The 26,489-nt window shown below is 44.5% G+C and overlaps 1 protein-coding gene across 8 annotated transcripts in view; it reads right to left on the reverse strand.

Annotated features, from left to right (window-relative positions):
• Positions 1 to 8,755: 8,755 nt before the first annotated feature.
• Positions 8,756 to 26,489, reverse strand: part of OTOF (otoferlin) — a 1,702,209-nt gene continuing 1,684,475 nt past the window's right edge. For 5 of the 8 annotated variants that reach the window (XM_069605602.1, XM_069605603.1, XM_069605609.1 and 2 more), the window contains one exon: positions 14,697 to 14,831. Coding sequence is in view for 3 of the 8 variants with exons in the window: in XM_069605607.1 (XP_069461708.1) it covers positions 9,348 to 9,534 (187 nt within the window). In the remaining 5 variants the exon portion in view is untranslated. The other 3 variants (XM_069605607.1, XM_069605606.1, XM_069605604.1) reach the window with 3 other exon arrangements.

Here is a 26,489-nt window from a genome sequence, read left to right on the forward strand (position 1 = left end):
ACCTTTTCTGGGACTGACTACTGTCTCCCAGTGAATGTAAAGTTAAATTGACTTTGCTAGTCTTTTTAAATTGCTAGACCCAGCACACACTGCCTTACAGCAGAGTGCTGGAGGGAATACCTAGTATTTCCTATGCCTAGAAAACTCATGTAGCACTCAAATGCTACCCTTTTGGATGGTGGCAGTGGTATTACTATGATGTTGCCGACCGTGACCCGTTTAAATGCTCCGGTAGCTAAAATCCACCGAAGCCATGTTTTTCAAGATGGTGTCTGAGCCCCCTCTGTAAAAACAGGTTCCAACCAACTTTTGTCGACATTTCTTTTTTGGAAAGGTCCTTCTAGTGTTGGTCTCTGCGCGCCAAAACAGGTTTGGTCCCTCTGTTCCTTTGACTTTGGTGGGCTTCAGCACTGAAGCCGCCCTCTGGCGCCTGAGTGTTTGGGGTGGACAGGATGTGAGGGAGGTGCCCGAAACTCCCTGTGCTTAGTCTCCTAGGAGACCTGAATGCACTCTGGCGTGATTGGCTGGCTGACTGTCCGGCAAGGACAGCCACCCTGCTGGGTGAGTGGCAGCTAGGCTGGAATGAATGGGAGCAAACTGTTTAAAAGCAGGTCTCTGGTACTTGTAAGGCAGAGTCGACCACTGGAACGAAAGAACCGAAGACGAGCTGAAGGAAGACGACTGCTGCAACTCCTGGACCGTTGGTTTGCCCAGTGAAGTCCTGCTGCAGGTCCGAATAGCCTGAAACTCCCTCGACATAGAAGCCCCTTCAAGGACAACTTCTTCCCTTGAGCTGGTGGGAACAACCAACTTGCAAGCCACCTGGAAACCATGTCCATACCGGTCGAATTTTCTTCAGAGTGCTGTTGAAAACCAGATAGCAAGTGAGAAGGATACCAGCTTGTGGACTTTAAGGCACTCACACCTTAAACCGACGTTTTGCCAAGCTTGTGGATCCATCCCCGTGCAGTACAGGAACCTCCCGACGTCCTCCCTCTTGTCCCCACCACTGAGGCCCAGGAACAGCGAGATCTGCAGGAACTGCCGGGAACAATTGCCTCAGCTACAGCTTTTCTTCATTACAAAGGTACTGTGCAAACGCGGTTGAGAAATCCTCTCTGCCACAGTGAAAGTTCGTGAAACTTGGGTGTCTTGTTCGCTCCTAATCTGACATATAACTCTTTTTCATGCAAACTACTTCTAAGAACATTGGCAAAGACTGAACCGTTTACTACGAGATCTCTGCTATCCTATCCAAGACACTGATCCATTGATTTTGGTCCAGGCCTATTGAATTGCCTCTTGTAGTGAACTGAAACTATTTGCTCTTCCTAAAGAAAGTATTTGTGTTTCATTCTTATAACCTGTGTCTTTTAGCCCCCATTTAATGTTACTGAAGTGCCATTTTGCTCCCACTTCAGGGGAGCCTAACTTGTTCAGAAACATATTGGTTTGGTACTGGAGTGTATTATAGTGTGACATTGAGCTAGTGTAATGTTTTCTAAATGACTGTGTAAATAAATTAATATTGTTTTACCAAGAAATCTTGAGTGTTTGTTTGAACCACTATGATTGCAAGTCCTTTGTGTAACACCTTGTACTGCTCACATCCCTCTCGAGATAAGCCTGGCTGCTCAGCCCTGCTATCACACAACTGTGTAGTACAGACATATACCAAAGGTGAGATTGTGCTTACATCTGTAGTCTAAATTGTGTGTAGTGTTCCCAAAGGGTACTGCATGTAATTCTGCCTAACACTGGTGGCAAGCGGTGAGGATAAAGTATAGTTACATTGAGAGTGCTGCTCTTACTGTTGTTCAAATAACCCTCACAAGGCTAAGCACCACTAGAAAAGCAATCGTTTTATCTTGCCTGATATGGATAACTACAGACAGGAGGCCCTAGTCATTTTAACAGATCATCAACTAAAGGAAATGTGTAAAACTAGGAGCCTCACTGTTAAAGGCAAAAACAATGAATTGATAGCCTAACAGTCTATTTTTCCTGTATTCTCTTACAAAAACCGATGCTGTTCATCTTTCACAGTTTTAATCACAGTATTCAAAATTGTGACCTCTTCGTCTTGTTTCCAGATGTTAAGTATTCCGAGCACCCCCTTCAGAGATGGGCTTCTGAGGTTCTTCTAGTAGCTATTGCTGATGTCCGCCGTAAGATCATGGTGGGATTGTAAATTCTCATGCCTTGAAAGGATGACATGATATGGCATTTATAACGTGCCTATACATAAGTGTTTCAAGGCGCGACGAGGCAAGGGAGGGAAACAGAAGGAAGACAGAGACAACGATCTTACTAGGCCAGGTGACATTGAGATTGCGCAAGTGCAGGGGAGGTGGGGAAGGGGATAGTGCGAGGGGAAGTTCAGTACATAGGATAAACAGTAAAATAATAGAACAATAAATAGGAGCAGTAAATAAGAAGTGTGTCCAGCTGGTGGCAGGTGCAAGGGTAAGTGCAGGCATTAGGTGTCAAGTGCCGGTAGTGGGCTGTAGGGATACAGAACCAGCCCCAGAGTGCAAGGGTTGCCAGGGGAGCAGTGCAGGTGCCCAACTGGCGGGGAGGGGACCTGTGCCCGAGAACATAGGGTAGCCAGGTGACCAATGCAGTTTCAGTTTCAGCTAGGAGTTCAGCAGGGGGGAGGAGGAGAGAAAACAGAGGCAAAGAGGAAGGTCTTAAGGTGCTTCCGGAAACAGAGATGGTTCTCCTCAATATCCAGAGAGGCAGGAAGGCTGTTCCAGAGGGAGGCCCCAGCTGAGGAAAGAGATCTACTACCAACTTGTTGCTTGGAGAAGCGACTGACCCTGAGGAAGTTGGAGGCAGATGAGCGAAGAGCCTGAGAAGGAAGATATTTAGGAAGAGAGAGTTGAAAGTATTGTGGCCCTGGGCCCCAGAAGGCCTTGTGGACGATGCATAGGGTTTTGAACTTAATCCTCGCAGCCACTGGGAGCCAGTGCAGAGATTTCAGTCCTGGAGAGATACGATCCTTGGGCTTGAGGCCAAGGACAAGTCTTGCAGTCGTGGTCTGGATGAGTTGCAGAGGGCGGAGAGTAGAGGCAGGCAGATTTAGAAAGAGGCTGTTGCAGTAGTCCAGCCTAGAGAGAACCAGAGCTCTGGAGACAGTGAGCTTCTGGGGGAAGGAGAGGAATGGAAGAATACCTCTGAGGAGGTGCAGCTGGTAGTGTGACTTCTTAGAGACATCAGAGATGTGAGGAGAGAAGGAGAGTGTGGAGTCGAAGATGACCCTGAGGTTTTTAGCCTCACAGGTGGGAGCAGGAAGAGGGCCAAGAGAGGCCGGCCAGAGAGAGACAGGAAAGGAGGGAGCGGGTGTGCCGATGAGGAGAATCTCAGTCTTACTAGCATTAAGGCAGAGATCATCGGCGACACACCACTCCAGGATAGCAGACATAGGCGTCTGGTATTCGCTTTACCCAAATGAGGACATAACTCTTCTCTGGTGCATCTTCATTTGCCAAACCTAAGACCCAGGAAGAGTGGGGGGGAGAGGGAGGGGTGACCATTGGCTCCAAAAACTCTCTTTACCCCTCAAGTGTTTGGAATGTGGTGTGGTATTTAGTAAAAGGCAAAGAGGAACGCCTGGTCTTGTGCAGTTTTAGTCTGTTAGTGGGACTGAAGTGTTGGGATTCTCCATTTGTATTTCCGGTGTTGGAGGGAAATGCATATGCCCCTCAAAGGCAGTGTCGTTCGTACTTGGCTTCCTTGCTTATGGTCCCTTATTACTGAAATGTTCATGAGCTGCTGTGGGTCATACTGGTTGTTAACGGCCTGCCAGGTTACAGCCCAAGCAAAGTGAGAGCCAGTTGCCAATGGTAGCAGTGCCGTTAATAGCTTGTATGGCCTACTCTCAGATCATTGTCTCCATTAGCACTTCAATACAATTAGAAGATGTTTTCGCAGAGTGGTTCATTACAGGAGCATAAACCTGTTTGCCATCGAAAAATAAACTACAGAAAACGATGTATCCTGCTTCATCTATGCACCCCTACCAGTTGCCAATTAAAGTTAAAGTCATCTCCTGCAAGACGTCACATAGAATGCCTTACAAATCACCCATATTTGTGTACTTTCTTTAATCAGCCACTTGCTACTTTCGTTTAACACAGTTCGGTTTCTTATCAGCTCTCCCCTCGACTTACCGGCTGTGATGAACCGCTTGGCTTCTCTTATCTCTGGAGACAAGGCCGGCACCATGGTGCCAAGCATCTCTCCACAGCTTGGTTGTCAGCGGAGGAGGACCCTGTGTATCGTTGACAACTGCTGCATCACATGCTGGCTATTGTTCGCGGTCTTACGATTCCTTCTGCAGAGGTTTCACGGGCCTTGGTTGGAAAGGGCAAGGTCACTTCTCGACTTGTCATTCTCTCGATTCGTGCCGTCTTTCTCCTCCTCTTGAACTGCCATGCTGAGTTAGCTCTCTCATCGTGCGGTCTGCCTTGCTCGTATTGTGCTCTCGTGCTCCATCTTTTATCTCTGTGGGGAAGGGAAAGGGCTGTAGGGGGTGTGTGATTCCAGTCAATTGCCTCACTTTGCCTGACCCTTGTGTTGGGTCATGTCAGGTGAAGGGTGCTGGCGTTTGTCCGTCGTCTTTCATTGTGTGCGAAAGTATTTGTGTCGGAAAGGGGGGTAGAGTGCTAGAGTATTCTATGGGGTAGGTTGGGGAAGAGGTGTCATAAAAAGGGGGATAACGCATCTCACACTTGGGTGTCCCATTTACATACCCTTGCCCTATCGGAGGAGGATATGCCTGTTCTTTGCCAGGTCCTATTTTGTTAATACCTAGAAGAGAACAGGGACGAGAGATGACCATGAATTCTCGCATATTGCACTGGTAGGTTTTGGTCGTTATAGGAGGAGGTGGAGTGGTTTTACTGGTCTCTCTACAATAACCTAGGAAGTGGAATTTAAGGTCCATGTTGGTTTTTATGGGTTCAGAATTTTCCCAATCCCATATTGGAGCGTTTTGGGAGTAATAGTTTGCCTGCCAAGATCTCTGCAGCAGAAAATCCCCACAAGAAGGTGGAGTCTCCTGTAAAAGAGTAGAGAAGGTGGCGAAGTCCCTACCTAGAATAATTTCTAATTTCTGGACTGATGGCTGATGGCACTTCCCATGAATCACCCCTGATTTCAATACATACAGGTATCTTAGGGTACACTTCATTGTTTCCGTGTACACATGTGACTCTGACTAGGGCTGCATCATCTAGATCTTTTATTGAAACCGGCTTGTATAGCCGTTTGTTTACTCCCTGAGTGAATTAAGGCCCATACTTGCCTCCCGTTTTGCCAAGCCTTTTCATAAGAAAAATTAGTTGGAGTTTGAAATAAACAGATGCTAAAGTTTTCTAGCTCTTCCTCTGGTTCTTCCCATTCTTCTCCCTTTAAACACCCTATTTCCATAGGTTCATCCTTTATATTCTTCGGACAGTGGGGTTCATTCCGAGGTTGGAGGTAAGGAATTACCGGCACCGGTAAGGGTGCCGATGCCGGTAATCCCTTACCTCTGTATTCCGAGGTCCCTTTGGGGGTCCTTCCTTACCTCCTGCTTTTAGCAGGAGTAAAGTACGGGACCCGCAAAGGTACTTCGGAGGTAATTACGGTACTGTAATTTACGGTGCCGTAATTACCTCCTTCCTCATTCCCATTGAGCCCTATGGGGCAAAAATGGGAATGGGGAAGGGCAAAAGGTGAATGGGGAATTACCGGTCCCTCCAACCGTGGAATGGACCGGTAATTACTCCATTCACCATGCCGGATTCGGGACGGTTTCGGAGGCAACCATGGAGCTAATTACTCCATGGTTAGCTCCAAACCCGGAATGAGGCCCAGTGTCTGGCTCAGTGTCCTGTTTCTCTACGGGAGAAGCAGACTGGAGGTGGTGTTTTGCCCGTTTTTATATCCTCTCTGCTACCTTCATCTTTAGTTTTCGAGTCAATCTTCCTGATCTCTACTCTCTCTCGTGTCAAGCTTTCTTTACTTCAGAACGACCCCCCTGGTTTATGTACTCCCTGAATTGGAGGTCAGTGATCCTTCTGTTCCTCCCATCGATGGACTGAGTGGAAATGTTTAGCTGCATCTGAATGGTTTTGTGCAGTTTCTATAGCTATAGCTAGGGTAGGTCGATTTAACTGCATAACGGCTTTTTGCAAAAAAGGAGATAAGGAGTTAGTGAACAGTTTCAGGGTGATCATTTCAGTCAGTTCTTCTAAGGATTTGTCACTAATCCAGAGGGCCACTGTGTTTTTGACACATTCACCCATTTCTAAGGGGGTTTCTCCACTATGGGCCACTATGTTTTTGACGCGTTCACCCATTTCCAAGGGGTTTTCTTCTTGGTTCAATCTAATAGCTCTCAATTTCTGCCGATAAAAATTGCAGGTTTGTCCCACTCTTTTAAGTAGCTTGTCTTTTATGGATCGAAAGGTGGCTAAATGGGAAAGATTAAGTAGTTGATAGGAGGTTTGTAGGTTCTCTTCCCATCCTAGTTGTTCAGCTAGGTGTTCGAAGTTTGAAAACATAATCCCAAATCTTCGCCTTCAAGATAGTGTTGAAGCACCCCTGTGGTAGCGAGGGCCTGGCTTGCAGTTCAACTAGTTTAGCTAAATTTTCTTGACGTCTAATCTCAGTCTGCATCTGATGGGTTGCTAACTGGGTGATGACATTGCCTAAGTCGGCCATTCCTTCCAGTGGTGTAAGGGTCCCTTCTGTAGATTGTTCTGAATCAGAAAGGACAAAGCTTTCAATTCCGTCGGATAAGGTCTCGAAATCGTCCGACTCTTCCGACTCTAAGTCTGTCGAAGTAGGGGGCTGCAGTAGATTGATCCCTAAACCAGATGGTCCTGCAATAGATAATGACGGCAGACCAACAAACAAAGGTTCAGAAGGAGGGGGTTTCAGAGCACTAGGTCTGATGAAGGAAAAAACGGGTTGAATGTTTAGAATTATCGGGTCCCACGATTGTATGTGGTAATGAGAGAGAGGAATGGTAGCTAGCAATACTTGGGTCTTAAAGAACAGATCCTGTTGACCAGGTGGGACACCCAATTGAGAGAACAACACCTCCACTTGGGTCTTAAAGAACAGATCTTGTTGACCAGGTGGGACACCCAATTGAGAGAACAACACCTCCACTTGGGTCTTAAAGAACAGATCTTGTTGACCAGGTGGGACACCCAATTGAGAGAACAACACCTCCTTCAGTGTGGATACACGATCCGTATCAAGGAGATCATCTATCTTATTTTCCCCTTCTGGTGGTAGCACAATTATTAGCATGGGTTTCAGTTTTAATCAATTGAATCCTATCCCACTGGTTCACCCCCAGGAACTGGATCCAATAGCGATGGCCGTGTCCTGGCCACCTGGATGACAGATCCCTGGGGACTAGTCAGGGAGACACCTTCAGGCTTCTCACAGTAGCCTGGTTGTTTGCTTTTCTTACTCTTTCTCTTAGTCACTACACCCCTTGCTTCCATCTCCCCTCATCCTTTGAAGCCATCCTTTGTAGAAAAAGGATGGCTTCCAGTGTGTTAGTCCTCTCACTGTTAGCAAAATGCTTTATGTCATATGTTTAATCCCTATAGATGGAAAAATGTGATTTAAAATTTGGCCCCATTTTTCCAAATTTTCTTCGGCTGAGAACTCGAAACCCCTACTTGGGGTTGGCTGTGTTTGCTACATTTGCCTGCTTGGTGTAACATGGGGCAACTTGGAAAAACATTTCTAGGGACACTTTTGGTTCCCTGGATGCCAGTTCACACCTGGATTCATTCTAGTTAAACAGTACAGACATCCATCAATTACTCTCATCCATTTCCCTTTGCAGGTTTTTTTGGTTCAACACTGTTTGTTCCATTGAAAGAGGGATCCATCAGAGTATTTTCTTCTTTAGTCTGATGTGACCGTGGCAGTTTTGGGGAAATTGAGCCAGAAATCCTGAAGAAAAAAAACATTGTTAAAAACTACAGAGATACAAAGCTGTGAGTACAGATAAGTGTCACCAGCCTAGTCTTCAGTAATGTATTTTCTCCAGGGATTTTCTTAGTACACCAGTAGTACAAAACTCCTTCTGAAGAGACATGAATATGACTTTTCTTCTAATTGCTTGTAATGAATTAAACAAAGAGGGTAAGCATTGGACAGGACACCCTTGCGGACCCGACAGTATCTGTAGGGTTATTTATGAAGGTGTTTATGGAAGTAAGGATTGGCAGCCTCTCTGTGGTGCTCCATCCTTCCCTATTCCAAAACACTTTGGTCCTCATTTTTTTATGTCTCCAAAGTGGTGTACAGGAGTGTAAACCATGGGTAAAAGGTCTACACATGATTGACCATACATGGGGATTTTCAAGTTTTTCAAAGGCGGTCCAGAAGCATGGGATTAACATTCTCTCCACCATAACCTATTTCACCTGTCAACAACACACGCATTTCTACCAGAATCTGATTCTCATGATAGTTCTCTAAGACTCCATGTAAATATCTCAGGCCATGCACGTACATGGCAGGAGGCTGTTAACATTCGTACCATGGAAAGGTGTAAACTGACACATAAACCTTGGTCCAGACATGTTTACTTTCCACTTGTGTACACCCTTGTCTGAAAAGAATCCAAATTGCACATACGAGCACTGGAACACAAGTAAGTGCAAAGGGTTGCTGGTGTTTTGTGCAATCAGCACACACGTGAACATGAAGGATTGTGTAGTTGGAAACCTGTTTTGAAGAGTATGTTAACACTTTGGTACTATGTATAAACACTCTGGTTTAATGTTTTTACAAATTAACTTCCATGTCGAATTTGTTAGCAAGATCGCTCTAAGTGCCAAGGACGAGTATGCCCGTCCTTTTTGCATAGACTTGCATAATAGCCTGGCACTTAAGGGGTTTAGTTGAGAAGTCGTCAGTCAGACAACCCTTGGTGTTCATTTTCGATGGTGACTTGAAATCTGTTGTAAAACCTATCCGTGTATTTATTTATTTATTTATTGTATTTGTTGACAGTGCCCAAACCCGTAAGTATCACAGCGGTGGTACATTGCTGAACAAGACAAAACAGAAATAAGGTACATAAGCATGATAGTAAATGCTGTGGATAGTCAGGTAGTGGGGATACCCCAGTTTCAGGTTAGTCATATTTGTCAAACAGCCAGGTTTTGAGCCGTTTTCTGAAGGTGAGGTAGGATGGCTGCTCTTGGAGGTGGAGAGATTGGGCATTCCACAGGGTGGGGGGCAATGACTGTGAAGCAAGTGCCGATTTAGATACAGTATGATGTATAATGCATCATATGTCTGTCTAGCCGATAGCCCTATCTCTACCGGCCAGTGACAATCAGCTTTTCATTAAGCACCCCAGGAAGAGTGTAGAGTATCAAAGCCATGAAAATCAAGGTGATGCAGCCCAGAAGCAGCCAGAAGAAATGCCATCGGTAGTGCCGCCATATCAGGATGCCGACGATGCGCAGCGGGCTCAGCATCCATGAGAGACTGCCACTGGGACGACTGGGTTGGGTCATTTTGGTTTATTGTTAGAGACAAAGAAATCCAGCGGAATCAAAAAACAAACAGAAAAAAAAGAGAAAACACAATATTATTGCTCACATGATAAAACTTACAAATACGGGTTCTTTTACATAGTCTACAGCTTAAAATTAGTGCAAATGGGAAGATTTGTATTTACCTCCAACAACAACAAAATTGTAGCAAGAAACTGAAATGTATAAATAAATAAATAAATACATAAATAAAACAAAACAAAAAAAGAAAAATTGTACATAAACAAATCAAACATTGATACTGGTGCTATGGAAGATACACACCAAACGCAAACAGATCTACATGCCCTATGGTAGGGGCTTCCATAAAGCTGAGTGGCTCTTTGATCAACAGATATGCCTTTGATTACCCATAGCAACAAAGCATCTGTGCATTGGTCCTAGCTTCTTGGATTCCCCAGTGAGATTAAAGAACACATCACAGTACATTTTAAGGACCAACTTTGTACATCCATCTATACCAAACACTACGTGCCATGTGCATGCTCCAGTGGTGGGAAGATGAGATAGGATGTCGTAGCATGAGACACTCAGGCCGCTGGATTGTTGACAACGCATTAGAATTTTTGATGAGCTCATTCTAGGTACTGGATTGTACTGGCAATGTGTGATGGGTTCTCGCTCTTGTCAGGAATCCCGACCATGCGGGTGTCTATCAGGCACAAGAGTACCATGCATCACTGTGTGATGGCCTCTCTCCAGTGAACAGGATAGTGAAAATGATGCGCTCTGTCTAGAGAGGATACTGCGTGTCACTTTGTGTGGAGCTCTTTGCAGTGGTTGGCGACAATGATAACTTGTGACTGGTTGGAGAAATGCCCTGTAGTGGTTACAGGTCTGAAGAGGATGCCATTATTTGGTGACCTGCCACCACTAACAAAATCAAGACAACACTGTATGATGAACACCCTCTTCTGATTTGTCACACAAGTAGGACATTAATCAGTGATTAGATCTCTTGGTCTGCTGGATGGCTTTCATAGGATCTTAATGGACGATCAGCCTGCACTAGTGGCTAGCTTATGGTGTCACTGTATGATAAGCACCCTTACGGGGTGGAACGTGGGATGGAGCCTCTATAGTGTAGGAAGTACCTAAGCATATAAAATGTATCATCAATTCTTTTTTGGAGTCTTAAAAAAAGGAATCAGTATGAGGCAACCATGGACTAAGGTCTGGCATACGCTGTGGAACGGTTTAAAGATCCTGTTACTACCTCACAATTAATCTAATTGCCTACCCGAAGCGGCCATAGGATTTGCCTGTGGTAGGATTTTCTGGCTAATTTACAATGGTCATAGGTGACAGCGAATTATAAATTATGTTACAAAGTCTTGGAGGCATGAATGTACCGCTAAACATATGTCTTCAACTGGGTAATCATAGTCCATAGTTGTTCGGATAAGAGATTGCTTTTTTATAAATATTATAGTACATTTATTCTTTTCAATAGGTACTGTTGTGAGTGTAAGATAGCATCTTGTGGCAACAAACAAGGGGGAAGTCGAAACATTTTTACTAGAGTGTTATTATGAGTAACACCTGTTTCAGGAGAGATTGCAGAAACCACCCTTAAAGAACAGAGTTGATAGACTTAGGACAGATGTAAAGTGATCAGCAGAAAACATCTGGATTTTAAGTGTGGCCTAAATTAACCTGCTGTATAACATCTCGGTATCTGATCAGATTCAGAAGAGACATCTTCGAAGTTTATCACAAGATATCCCTTTTGAAGGAATATCACGTAAACAGCAGATATCAAATGTGCACAGTGTAATACAATTAGCTGAAAGGTTGGTTTCAAAGTGGCGATCGTAGAAGTGGAACTTTATGAGTGTTTTGAAGCATGTAATGGGGCTTCTCAATAGTATTCAGTATGCTGTAGTCAGGATCAGTATTCGGAATTCAGATATGACATTGAGCGAGGGCACCCTTTGCCCCATATGAAGCTGAATGGTTGCTTGGGCACACAGTGATCAAACTCTAGCAGCTGAAGGTTATCTTTGATAAAAAAGTTGGTACCTTACCAGATGAAATCCAAATTCAATATTTTCGATAGTTATTTAAGAGCCTTCTCCACATACCTTTTTTGGATATATTCTACTTATGGATTGACATTGCTCTATCTCTGGGAAATGAGTGCAATATTTTGCTGTTCAATGGTGTGCATAATTTATGCAAGATGAATGGCTGAACAATGTTGATTTATTATTAATACTGATTTATCTATCCTACTTCTTCCCTGCCTTTTTTCGCACACAAGCCCATCTACTGTATTTCTACATCCAACTTTATAGTAAAGAGATTCCTGGTAATATGGTCCCCCAAAATAGCTGTACTTGGGCCAGCCATAGCAAATGAGCAATCAAAGCTTGGCTGGCACTAATATCTGAAGGCCCTCCTGTAAAATGAAGGAAATGCCTGCAGTGACAGTTTCTCAAAGCTGCTCAAATGTAGGTTGATTGCACATGCCCACTCTGGTATCTTGTTACTGATATTTAAATGTAAGAAATTTGATAATGATATCACTTACATTTAAATAGTGGGCCAACAGAATAGTGGGGTTATTTTTGCTAACACCTCAACAGCCGAACAACTGAAACATTTCTGGTTTGTCCCAAACACCCTTGATTTGAAGCCATCCTTTTGGTTGATCCGATTGCTAAGAACTTACCCTTTCCTTGGTCACACCTAGTATAAGGTACTATTCAGATATCCATCAAAACATGATACAGCCTTTGTTTACATAACAGAGACCATAGGAACATGGTAATATATGAATCCAGGCGATTTATCTATAAACGGAGGTCTAAAGTCCCACTTCTGGGGCCAAAGTTAGACATCCTTCCTCTTATGTGGTGGCTGACATTGACAAAGTTACTTTTTTATGGAAAAATGTATACACTATATAACATTTTTTAAATCGCATTGCTCTATTTGAATGAACTCTTCAAGCAGAGCAGTTTGCACCCATATCTCTGCTCCAAACAATATTACCCATTGATCTGTGTGGTAGTTCTTGTAGGGTTGGCCATGATTTTTAATCCCTACATTGAACCAGTGGCAGATTGAACTACGCTGATGATATCCAGCTGTATTTCAAGGAGTTAAAGATTGAGAGGTTGACATCCTCAAGGTTAGCTTTATCACCACACATCTCAGTTAGCTATGAATTTCATGTAATGTAATCTTCTAAAAAAATAGCTCTTTCCCTCGGCAACCTATCAATAGTTGTCTATTCTAAATTGTTGACCATTAAACCTACAATTGTTTAATCACCAAAATATCTTGGATTGTTCTTCATCCCCTGTTAAGGAGCACAATGCAGAACAAATCGTAACTATGCATAACAGATTTCATTTAATGAAAGGAATTAAGTCAAGATATTGCTCCAGAAATGTCCTCAGTGATAGATGAGGCACAGGAGATATCAGACCTAGGTGTGAGCATCTCTCCTATGATCAGTTCCACTCATTAAAGCATCTCTTCACGATAGAGAATGCCTAGGGACAGGAGTGGGGATATCACATCATAGTTTTACATTTTTTAGTTCCCGACTGACACTAAAGGGCGTATTTACTTTAAGGACAATTGTGTGGTTTTGAAATCTTGGTTCTTACATAATAAACTAGATCTTCTTCAGGTACATTGCTTCCCTCAGGTGTAGCCAAGATCATGACACATTAAATCTTGCTTAACTATTCCCGAGTGCTAGTCCTTCAAGTTTCCCACATTTCAGTTGGCTTACCCATGTTACTGCAGCAGATCCATAGTGAGAGACCCCTCATTATCTCTGAAGGTTCGCTTTGGTAGATCTTTTTTTCATATTAAGAAATATTTCAAGCTTTGAACACGAACAGTACTCTTCTCTTTCAGAAAATTACTCATGACTCATCAATTCAAATTATTGAATAATGTTTTATCCGTGATAGCTTCCTGCTGTTAAATCATTACTCTGATGCTGGACTTTTAATTAGACATGTCAGTGTTCAGGACATGAAGTTTTCATTTTGATTGGAATTTATGTGTCTACACTTAATCATTGTCTTATCTTCAAGAGCACTAGGTTGTGTCCCAGTAATGTTTGCACTTTCCTAAATCACTCAATATATGATTACGTAATACATTATTTTGATCTTTTGGAAGTACCTGCTGGGTCTGGAAGACGCATCATTACATTTTTGCAAACACAGGTAGGAAAGCGATTCCATGTGCCATAGGAAGCAGTACAGATCCAGTGAGGACACGGATGAGATGTGAACTGATGGCCAGTGTATATGAAATGCATCTCTGCCGGCTATTTCGCAAACTAGAAGTCATCCACGGTCATGGAAATAAGGGAGGGATATACCATTGTCCCCCGATTGATCATGCATGAGATATGGGTGCGGAATGAATAGAAACTCAATGTGGGTGCAAGTTACCCCGGTTTGCATGATGTGTGACAGGGTAATATAACTTGGCCAGTTTAGGAGCAGGATATGATGCGGGTGGCTAATGTGATGTCAATCCATTGGTACATACACCTAGCCTCATGTTGGCAGAGATTCCTTGGTTTACGGTTTACTTCTGAAGGATGTGTTTATACATTTGTTGCTTTCGTATTGCACGGTTGTTGTGATTGCAGTTATGTTTGGCTCAGCACCAGCAAACACATTGACCTCATGCCAGTCTCTGTGAGATTCACTCCTCCTATCTAGAGGTATGCACACTCTTCGAATGGAATAGAAATTGAAATGGAACGCATGGATACACAAATATTACAGCATCAATAGGTGAACAGATAACAGGTACGCTATCTGATAACCTCTGCTGCAAGATCAATGTTTGAACCCATGAACATTTTCAAAGCTCCATTTAAAATGTTGCCGTTCCTTCCCTTTCCCCTCCCTCAACCTGTCGCAACTCCCTTCAGGTTATGAAAAGAAATCCACAAGAAATTCAAACAAAGAGAGGTAAATGTTCATAAAACCCGTAGGAGAGCTTTACAGGCTGGAATGGAAGAGTCAGTGGTGTGGGCCGGGCCCAAGTGAGTCCGTTGTGCTGGTATCTTCTCTTTTCGCTCACGCTCCCAGCAGCTTCTTGACCATGTAACCAGGCATGCTGTACAGGAAAAGCGCCACCATGGCCAATAGCAGCAAAGCCAGCACAATCTTAATGATGAGCCACCTGTAGCGCGTACAGATGAGGTACTTGATGGACTTAAGCGGGTTGAGGAACCAGATGAAGGAGGTGTCGGGCCGACTGTCCAGAGCAGCATGATGAAAATGACAAGGGAAGGCAGGAACAAAGCAAAAAGAGAGGCGTAGGAGAAAGAAGAGCAGATGAAAAGGGACATGTTAATTGTTAGTAGAGTTAATATTTGCAGGATTGTTTTAAAGACAATATTAGTGCATGCTAGACTGGAATGGTTAAAGGGCATAGGTGGCAACAAAATACAGTGGTGTCTCCTCCTCAAACTCCCCACCTCCAAACTGTAAGAGGTTACAATTGCTTGTATTCACAGTGTACTCCCACCTATAGGCTTCTATTGTTCTAATGGAATAGTCTTTATGATCCCTAGTTAGTCACTTTGAAATCGATCCCATCACCGAAAGTTGACTTGTGAACTTGTCCAACTCTTCAAAGAATAAATAAAGAGCTTGCCTTCACCTCTAAAGATGCCATCAGCGACGACTCTTGGCAGCCACCAAAGACACCAATAGTACTGGTTGCCATTTCTAAACATTCCAACTAATCGCTTTATCACTCGAGCAAAGATACCACCAATTACATATGCAAACCATCAAATACACCACCAACATTTACTCATCAGCATATACCAGCAACGTTTACTACCCACCAAAGATATCACCAATAACATTTACTTACCACTGACAATACGACCAATAACATTTCTTTACCCCAAACAAACAAATAATTACTGTTTTTCCTAATCCAAGATATCTCTACTGACTTGTGCCAAACAGCGTTGATACCATTTATTCCAACACCAAGTCTATTTCTCAACGACTCTTGCTTACTCTGCATTTTCCACTAAAACAAGTCAACTCAAGTACCCTGTGAACATTTCCTAAGAAAAGTAAACCCACTAATCAAATATTGCCATAACAAGCTCCTGTGGAATTCACCTCACCCCCCAAGATCCTCCTGAAATATTTCTTTACTGCTCAATGTTCCCACAAGCCGCTGTTCTCTATTTAAGATGATCCCTGAAAGTGTCTTCACTGGCCAGTTATAATATGAAACAAGCCCCTTATTTAGGGTCACTCTTATTCAAGGTTCTTCTCATCTAAAATATTGCTTACTTTTTTCGCTTACTGCAAAAACATCACATCCTCTAGAATTGCTTTTGTTTAATCCAAATTCTCTTCTCCAAGAATATTAACAGTGAATCTCAGAAGCAATGCATGAATGCCCTCACTGTGATGGAAAAGCCTCATATGCAAAATGATGATGCCTTCCTCCTTGCAATAATCCATAACAGCACTGCTGCACCGAGGGCAAATGCTATCCCCAGAATAAACAAGATGTGTGCTCTGGTTCTGCTATTAGATGACCTCCCTGTAGCAGAGTATCTTCATCGACTTCTAGCAAGAACACGATCTTAAAATAGACCTTGCCCTGGCCCCACTCACATTAGAATCACCCCAGAGAAGTGCTCCAGGAAGAAAGATATCTCATTATTTCTGTGAAGGTAAGCATTGGAGAATAAAAAAGTACATTTCCCATATATTGTATATCGCATATATTGCTAGTAATCACATGCTATGCTATTCATAATACAAATGAAGTTCATTCACATGCATCAAGCACAGTTTCATATTTACATTGTTATGATGTGGTTATAACCTATCAGTTTTGCCATTACGGGCTGGAATGGGGCACTGAACGTGTACAGGGCTGGGATGGTAAGCAATCAGATCCTGTGGCTATTGAAGAATACTTTAATCCTGATCTGCATTCATCTCCCAGGCATCCCTGTCTGTGCAAAGGTGGTTGTTCACGTTCAAGCATTTCCTGGCAGCCTGACCCCAGGGATTCTCACCGGACGACACATGTATTAAACACTTTGCCAGTGGATCCCCCATACTGCTATCTATTCACTCCCCACCATCCATAATGGTTACCGGGTCAAATTCAATATTTTCCCAATCAACTCAATGACACAGAGCCATGTTTTAGCTTTTGTATGATGTTTTCGGTGTTGCCAGGTCTCACCATCATATTGCCCGTTGCAACCCTCATTTGCAATGAATGAACGTGGGATAGTATGCTCATGGTAGTGATATCACATGGCAGGTGCTGTTATTAAGCACACGCGTTGCTTTTATATGCCCAGGCACACACACTCATGGTATTTGCTCTGCAGATTATGTATCTTTGAAATACCAAAGTTGTCATTTTGGGCCCTTCGAACATGTGTCCTACTCTGACGGCAAGACAGAGGCACCTCTGAGTTCACGATGTGCTGCACAGTGTCAACCAACACCAGCTGGACTTGATGGAACTCTAAGGAATAACACATCCAACCGGGACATCATTTCACCAAAATGCCTGGGGTAGCGGAACAGACATTGCATGGCTCTTGACCTCTGATGACATCACAGGAAGTGATGTCATTTGACCCCACCCTCAAGTGATATCACCGGAAGCGATGGAACACAACCTTTTATCCCTTGACAAAACAGGAAGTTGCATCACAGGATTGTTCCTAAGTACACTACGAAATATATGGTTACGAAATAACTATAATGTGATATACATTTCATACAAGAATGGATCGCCATATGTATCATTAAGATCAGTGTGTATAGGCCCATATCACCAAATGACGGTGAATGCAAGCAGACGTCCATGACCAAATGATAATGATGTGTTATAATATAGCACTTACACATAAGAGCTTTATATAAAAAAAAATATACACCTGATATCATCCAACCTTTGTCGGTAGGTACTCATTTATCAACCTCAGAAGGATGAAAGGCTGAGTTGAGGCGTTTAAGAACAGACTAAATCAGTGACTCACCCACAGAAGTGTGCCTGAAATAAGCCTTTAATGAGTTTAGCAATTATTGTATAGAATTCCAGAAAGACAAATTATGTGTTATTCATATTCATTATTATTTAGGGTCACTGATGTAAGTGTTAAACTTGTGGAACCCTTGTTTTTTTTAAGAGGCCTGAACAAGAAAGACAGTCACTCCATAAGCAAAGAGCCACATGGCGCTGGCCACAGCCCAGAAGGTTGTATTTAAAAAAAAAAAAAGGTTTTCTTTTCGTCTTTTTAGGGATAGCAAGGGAGGCCACAGGGGTCTTTTATAATGCTAGCAGACAGGGATATCAGGACATTATTAGGGAGGGAGTCCTTGGACCACACCAGTCCACAGTTTCAAATTTTGTTATTATTTTACGATGTTTTAATTTGATCAATTTTTCAAAACATATACAACGACTTTGGATTCAAACCCTGCTCGTTATCTTAACGAAGGACACCCATGTTGGTTTATGTGGTATGTGGGGACCTTCATGACAGAAAATACTGTTGGAATGTTACACCTTGACCTTTAATCCCAGGAACCCAAGGTTGAGAATAATGTACATAGCATCATCCAGTGAGGCAAGCCATTCTTAAACCCGGAGGAGAGTAACTAATAAAGAATGAAGAATGAGCTGGTACTTTCTTTGCATTCCAATGAGAATGACTGCAAATGGTAATCCTTTGCAGTGCTGGTGTCCGAGAAGCAGTTAAAATGCAGGAGCAAGTCCAGCCATTACAGATCTTACCATGGAGGATCCACAGTCAGTAGCACTGAGTAAAGATATGCAGTCTGCCCAGAATGAAATACTCTCTGTGTTTCAGGAACTGAAAAAGCAGCTAGTGCAAACCTCCCGTGCACACACTACATAATGTGCATCTGAGGTACTGATACTGTCATGCTAGGTGGTGCTGAATGTTGCCAGAGAGCCGCATGACAACACATGAGGACATCATTGAGTGTCCTCCAGAGGGCCCTTCATGAAAGAGCCCTCTGTAGGTGACTTTGTCAACTGCTGGGCTGGAGTCAGAGCCGTAATAGGCAGAAGGCAGTCTGGGTCCAGAACCATAAGCCGAGCTAAGGAAAGCCAGGCTGTGCGCCATGGATGCTGAGGAGGTTTAGCATTCGCAAATTTCTCAATCATTGGATCTTTCATAGATTCACATGTCTCAAGCATTGGATCTTTCATAGATTCACATGCTTAGTATATTCCCTGTTGAAATGCTGCGAATCCTCGGTTACACACTTCCTACTTTTACTGAAGGAAAAAAGAGGTGTGTTTTGTAGTCTATCCTCCTCGTTATGGGTACTTTTGGTCCCAACCAGTGGGACGTGGAGTGGTAAGCCCCTCCCTTAGTGCCATTTTCAGATTCTAACTGCACGTCATGCTGAGAGGGGTCCTCGCACCTTTCCCACCAAGTCTTCACCGAAGGTCCCATTGACAAGGCACTCAGCGATGACAGAATCCCACCGCTCATTAACGGCGGAATTGAAGGACCTACCTCTTCCAGTGGTCTTGCCTGGCATCACAGAGGAGGAAATGCAACCCACCTCACCGGCCATATCACCAATAACATACCACATATGATATTGGAAGAGATATTATGACACCATATCGATTCTGATTTTCAGGCGCCAACTTTCTCAGAGTTCGACAAGCAAGTCATTCTGAAGGTGGACTTACTCACTAGAGCAGCTGACCGCAAACAACCAACACCTCAGCCTCAAGCTCCACAGAGGCCGCCACCATCACCTCAGTTTCCACTGATACCACGAATGGCAGCTCCACCTCCACAAATGCCTGCCCCAGAAAAGCCCCTAATGCACCCACAGATGCTCCTGCCAGTGCAAGTTCTATCATGCCTACAGAGCTTACAGCCTCAGCTCAGTATGAGACTACTACTACCAACACCTCCTCTAAGCAAGAGGCAAGGCCACTGCAGGAGGCTCTGCCGCAGAAACATAGATAACTCTCGCCTCTACTAAGAGGAGCTTCACCAACAAGGAGGTCAAAGTCTCCTCAGCGACACAAGCAGAAAGTGGTAACCAGATGTACACCACCAACACCCCCAAACAAATCACTGGTACGCCATCAAAGGCATTCCCCACCCATAGCTGAAGATCAAGAGGAGTGTGAGTTACCGTATATGGATGAAGATTCACGGGACCCAGCCTCCTCGATTTCGTCTTCATTTAAGGGCGATGACTGGGATATGGATGATTCCCCCACAGAGTACTCACCAGACGGGCCTACGAAGTAATCACCACCAGACGAAATGGGGGCATTTCATGCAATGATTACAAAAGCATGTCAAGCGTTTGGCCTTACACTGACTAGGGAAAGAAGGACTGCTTCCTGTTTGATCACATGAATAAACACAGGTGAGCAATAGTCTCCATCCTCATCCTTAATCATGTCTGGGAGGAAGGCCTATGAACCATGAAACACCCATTCACAGAACCGGCCTTATAAGGGAGGCTCGAGAAGAAATTAAAAACTCCAGGAGCCACACCGAAATACTTGACCTCACAACACACTCCTGATTCAGTAGTCTCTGCGGCTGTAGGGAGTGAAGTGAATTTGCAGTCTCCCAAAAGCTAATTTCCTCCAGAGAATGAAGAAAGGAAACTGGATGCATTTGGGAAACAAGTGCGGGCCATTGGGCCTCCCATTGTAAAGGCAGCTAATGCCCTTACCGTCACGTCAAGGTATGACAGGGAAATGTGGCACAGAATGACCCTGCTCCTGGCACACTTGCCGGATTAGAAAAGGAACAAAGCCCTCGACCATCCTGAAAGAAGGGGAAAACATCAACATAGCGGAGTAGATGTAGCTGAAACTGTTTTAAAACAAACAGGGAATGGAGCAGTACTCCGAGGCCAAGACTGGCTCTGCTGTACAGATTTCTGCCAGGAAGTACAAAGTAAAGCCATAGATACGTCTTTTCGAAGGAGATAACTTGTTTGGTACAAAGATCGATGAAGCCTTGAAGGCGATGATGCCGGACACAGACACAATAAGATCATTGACAACCCTGCACGCAGAAAGGCTATTCGTCCCTTGAGGGGTGTAGCAGGCAGAACCACCTCCTTGTCCTCCACAAGCAGAGGATGATCTTACAATAGAAGCTCCTACTACTCGCAAGGATCCAAACGGAATGTTTAACGGTGCCGGATGTCTAAAGACTACAAACCAGCGTAAAGACGCAGGGGCCCTTCCCTTCACAGAGAGGGAGGCAAGCCAAAACACAAGCATGACTCACCACAGAGGGAGCAGGGGCTACAAGTAGGGGACAATGTCACAAACTACATCACTGAATCGAGCATGATCACAACAGACAGATGGGTCCTAGACGTCATCCAACAAGCTGCTGTTTGGTCTGACTTCGGCAGAAACGTGATGACAACGACAGTTGTGCATCCTGAGCTTGTCCGGTGTTTCTGTACCTCCATGATTGCCTGGGAAAGTTAAGAGGCTGTGAACTTTCAGCATTCAGAGAGACCATGGCTTTACTGCAAAGAACTGGATTCTCTTTCAGTTCCACGCAGTCAAAGCTACTCCTGCTCTCGTACATTTTGTTTTTATGGTTCAGTGTTGAACATTGCACAGATTAAGATGTTTCTGCTGCGGGTAAGATTCCCCGCTATGCTAATAACAGCACCATTGCTTCAAGTCTGTCCCAAAAGGTTGCACTTGTGCAAGGTGTAACACCAGACGGATCAGTGGATAATTCAAGTACCAGGGAACTTTAATCAAATACCTATTGCAATAATGATTTAGACCATTGAAATGAGAGGAAGATTTTATGGGCAAATATTCTTCACGTAAAAAGGTGAAGGGCCACAAAACCTTACCACTGATAGGGTGCACATGGTATAACTCTGGGTAACGCGTATACCAAAGTTCATCAATGTGGTGAGGGTCTTGGGAGACAGTCCAAAACATCTGTAGAGGAATAGGTTGCAGAGTCCTCACTTTTTTAGTTTGGGCTGAAAGCCAAGGTGGCTAAAATATTCCTATGTAGTGTCCAGATTTTTCTCTAAGGATACAGAGTAGTTACATTTCCTCTTTCCTTCCTGCAGAGGATTCATCCAATCAGGGTTTTGCCTGACTCTAACATGACATCGTCAGATACACTCAGGCTGGATGAATATACCTGTCACTCCATTCATAACACTGCATCTGGTCCCTCCTCTTTCTCCAGGCCCCATTACTAGAATACATGCTATTTCCCGCAATATAACCTGCTACCTTATGGGCCACTTTGGCTACCTTTTATCTTTGAGGAGATACCCTATGTGCTCCCACTCAGGAGGTGGACACAGGGTAAAGGTATGTACTCGGGATGTAAGGCTTGGAGAAGTTGGGTAGAACATGCATATTGACTATGAAACCGAGCAGGCTTTACTGCAGCATCAAAGCTCCCAGTGCCGACTCCTGCTGGTTCAGGGCAACCTTACAGCACGTGAGCATCAACCCATGACCTCATGACAGAGCCATTTAAGCAATGGGGGTGGAATCTTTTTGTTTCTGGAGCAGTGCATCTCAGTGCATAGGCAATCACAGTGTAGAATTTGGTAGGGAATTTATTTATTTACTGAAGAAGCTGTAATCTGCTCTTTTCAACAGAGTGGGAATAAGGTGGTGTCCACATCTGAACATTTCTAGCATTACATGCTTACTTTTAGAGAGTGTTGTGTGTGTGTGTGCGTGTGCACGGTTCTCAAATTGCTTCATGTCGGATGGACTGGCTCATTCAGTCTTGGTTTTTGCGCTGCATCCTGGTCCTCCTGGAAGCCCGGCCCATTTAACCCTACACTGATGAGAACTCAAGTGAAGTAGCCCATGTAGGCATTCTGCTATCCACTGGGGTGATGCATGAACCCTGATTCAAAAGCCCAACCTGTTCACCACCATAACTACATTTCCTGTCTCTGGAAATTAGGGGTGTGGTGTTGCATACTGCTTAACAAGAGGTACCCGTACATGGAAATGTAGAAGGAATTAGGTGACAATGGTGGTAATGGGATGCTGACATTCCAATTTTACCCCGTATACGCTGGGTAGGAAGCACGGGTTGAGATGGTGGAAGTGAAAAGGGGACTATGGGGACATCCCTGTAAAAAAAGGAGGGCTGCTGCTGCAGTATTTTTACCCACTGGCATTCAAGCACCAGTACACTCACATAACCTTAATGTTTTATGTTTTTAGTAACTGTTGCTTTTCTAAATGTGTTATGTACAAAGTCAGTGATCGCTATATATATATTAGAAGAAAAAAAATAACCTTACTATGAGGGATTGCCATCTTCTGAGGGGGTAGAAGCACTGTTTTTTTTATTTTCATTAAACTAATACAATTACACAGGTAATTTCATCTCAGGAAGGGAAATCTGCTAATCAGATTCCTTTTTTACAAGCTCCATGCCAGAAGTATATTGTGCACCTGAGCACCGATGCATCAGTAGCCTGTTCTGAAGTGCTTGCTCTCCAGTGGGGCAGAACAGGTTCCGAGGTCACAGGTGCACATTTGACAGCTGCAGTAACTGCCAAGCCTCAGCAGCGCATGGTCTGCATATAAGATATGGCGCCACACATTTCCAAATAGTACATGACTACGAAAATGCTATCCTGGTGGTACGTTAAACTGTAAATATAAGCCATACCTGGCTTTGAGTTATGGAGGCTGGCACCTCTCATAATTATCTAAGCCACATCAATTTGATATCACACATGTGTCAGCCCGATGAGCCCTTTTCAGCGGTGGAAAGGCTATGTGTATTGCCCCCAGCCAGGCAGTCTTGGGTGGCCCCAGCAGTATATTAGCCCTGGGAGTTCTCTCTTTTTGTTCCTTCGTGAGGGCAGGTAACACCCTCCCCAAAGAGACAGCAACTCCACAGGAAGCTGTCTTGGGAACAGGATTCATAGGGCACACCCATTAACAAACGAATAGCCTCACACCAGGGCGCTACATACCAAAATACTTTTGAGTATATTGAGACGGGAAGGGGATGGGGTTAGTGTAGACAGAGGAAGCTACTAACATCTGGAGGAAGGATCCACCATCTTGTTTGTCTCTGCCTTTATCTTTCCTTCCTGTCCCCTCCCCTTCCTTTATCACAAAGCACTTTGGGTGTGATGTTAGAAGGTAAAGGCCACTTGTTTCAAGAGCAGGGATTAGACCCTTAATGCAGGCTTGCTTTTGTCCAATCACCTGCAGACTCTTGCCTTTAAGACAAAGGGCCTCCCACTACTTCTTTGATTCACTCTTGACCATGAACCTGAGGAAGAGTACATTGGCCCACTGTTGGGGAAGCAGTCCTTCCCAAAGACCTCCACTGGAAGTGAAGACTGAGTATTCCAGGAAGAGACAAACTGCACTCCTTAACCATCCCCAGGGTACAATCTGGGTGACCTCTCCTGGAGAAAAACCTGCATCTCTGTCAGCCACAAAAGTGCCCGGGACCTCACCTTGTTGAAGGACCCTTGCAGTTGTGTTCACGCATTCCACGTGTTTGGGAGCCTGAGAACAAAAACTAATCTAATCCTTGAATCCCTGGATTGGGATTCATAGCAGCCTGAGAGTCAAGACAACCAGGATCCCTGTGTTTTCGGCGTTGAACCTATTTGAATCTGTCATATCCTGGGTATCTGGAGAGATAGGCGGCAAGCAGAAACAACGCAGGACCCAGGATGATATGAAAGGATAGTCTTTTATTGTTGCAGGTTGCAAGGTAAGTGGTGATGAAGGAGAGTGGGGTATTAGCATCCAGCAGGTATGAACTCCCACCCTGAATCCCCTCCAACCATCACTCCTAAAATCTAGAGAGCCCCAGATTCCATGTTCCATTAGGTGTATTCCTCTAAAACATTCCAACTCATGCACCCAACACAGAATAGCCCAAGTACACACAAGAACCACAGAACCGTGAGTCAAACTTTTTGGACCGGTTGGAACCAACAAGACCCTCTGACGCTGCATTTGGCACATGCCTGATCTGCAAACTGCTGTGTTGCATCTTTCAAACCAGTTCACCGCCACAACACACTAGCTTAGCATGTCATTGCCTTGGCTCAAATAAGAAGCCATCGCTGGACCCACATTATTCGAACCGCTTTTGGAACCACCAGCATCTTTGTTGCCAATCTTAATCGACAATCGACCATAACGTGGGGGACTCATCGAACCGCAACATTCGAACACTGCACTAAATCACCCACCCCACTCGAACTGCACATCCTGTCACCAGCATTGTTGGCATCTAACTGACTGTCTAAGTGAACCTTGTGGCCCTCACAATCCACCATTCATTGAGCATCTCTTTGAACCGCAGCAAGCTTCAGCTCAAGGCCGTCACATGCCTCGGCGAGCCTGTCACCTGTTTGGCTCAAAACATCTGCTTATTGCCAGACCCTGCTCCAACCACTGGGAGCATCGAGTCACCCATCGACCTGATCCAGTGATTACCAAACCACTGGAAAATGTTTGACATTTCGTCGAACCGCACCTCGGATCACAAGCCTAACAGCTTCTTGCCATCACCGGACCGTGACTCCAACAGCTGCAGTGTCACATGCCGATTCTTCCCAGCAGTTACTGTGTATCCACCCAAACCTAATCTTTGAACCAACCCGACAGGCGTGCACATTACCAAGAAGCCGGGTTAGATGCTGCAAACAGCCAAGAACCACAAAAAGGTATTACTGACTATAAACTGCCACCATGGTCTGGTTTTGGGCCCCTGAGACTGCTTGGTCACTGAAAACACTTTTGCAACTGAACATATCCTTTTTCTAAACATTGGGGGTCATTACAAGCTTGCCGGTCCGGGATCTACAGTACTGGTAAGCTTGCCGGGACTGTAGTTCCCGGACCGGCAAACTACGAGGTCTGCTCGCGGGTGCCATTGCAGCCTCCAGGTCTGACCTGGTGGCCTTACCGACACCCGCCAGCAGAGCATGTCGGATGCACCGGCACCGTTGATAAGTGCATCTGGCTTCCCCATTCCCATTGAGCCCTAAAGGGCTCAATGGGAATGGGGAAGAATATTTTCCGGTGCCCAAGAATGAGCAAATACCAGGTCCGGCAAGGCCGTAATGACCCGTTAATTGCCCATTCCTGGGTGTCAAAAATAAATAAATACCGGTGGCAGCTGTGGCTACCGCCAGCCTTCTAATGAGGCCCATTGTGTTTTTTGCTTGCCTGTCTCCCATGTGTCATTACCCAGAGTGCTGCAGCTTGCTATCTATTGCATATTCTCTGTTCTTTCCACAGGGGTGGGTTTTATGTTGAGGTTTTTCTGCTTAGTTATTTTTGCAGATGGTGTGCCTCATTAAATAACATATGATATGAAATGATATGATATTAATTACACACATGTACACAAGTGTTTCTAGGTGCCACAAGACAAGGGAGGGGAGACAGGGGGGGACAAGACAAACGATCCTACTAGACCTTGTGAATTTGGGATCGTGCAAGTGCGACAGCGATAAGTGCAGGGGGAAGGGAGAGAGGAAAGTGCAGGGCAAAGGTAGGCGGAGCTGCGATCAGGGCTGAATGGCTCTGAGTAAGTGCTGCTAGAGTAGTGCGGCTGTGGGTAAGTGCAAGGAAGCAGGGGGGCTGTAGGGGCTACAGTTACAGCCCCTAAATGCGCGGTAGGCCAGGAGGCAGTGCAAGGAAGACTGGTCATGGAGGAGCCTGGTATCCAGTGAGACTCTGAGGGCACCAGGCACCAGTCGGCACCACAGACAGTTAGGTTAGCAAGGAAGCAACAGAGATAAGGCAGAAGAGAAATGTTGGGTCTTGAGTCGCTTTCCGGAACTTCAGGTGGTCCGGCACAAGTTTGAGAGGGGTTTTGTT

The sequence above is a fragment of the Ambystoma mexicanum genome, chromosome 4p (assembly GCF_040938575.1).
Source record: "Ambystoma mexicanum isolate Mex_15411 chromosome 4p, UKY_AmexF1_1, whole genome shotgun sequence".
Classification (NCBI taxonomy): domain Eukaryota; kingdom Metazoa; phylum Chordata; class Amphibia; order Caudata; family Ambystomatidae; genus Ambystoma; species Ambystoma mexicanum.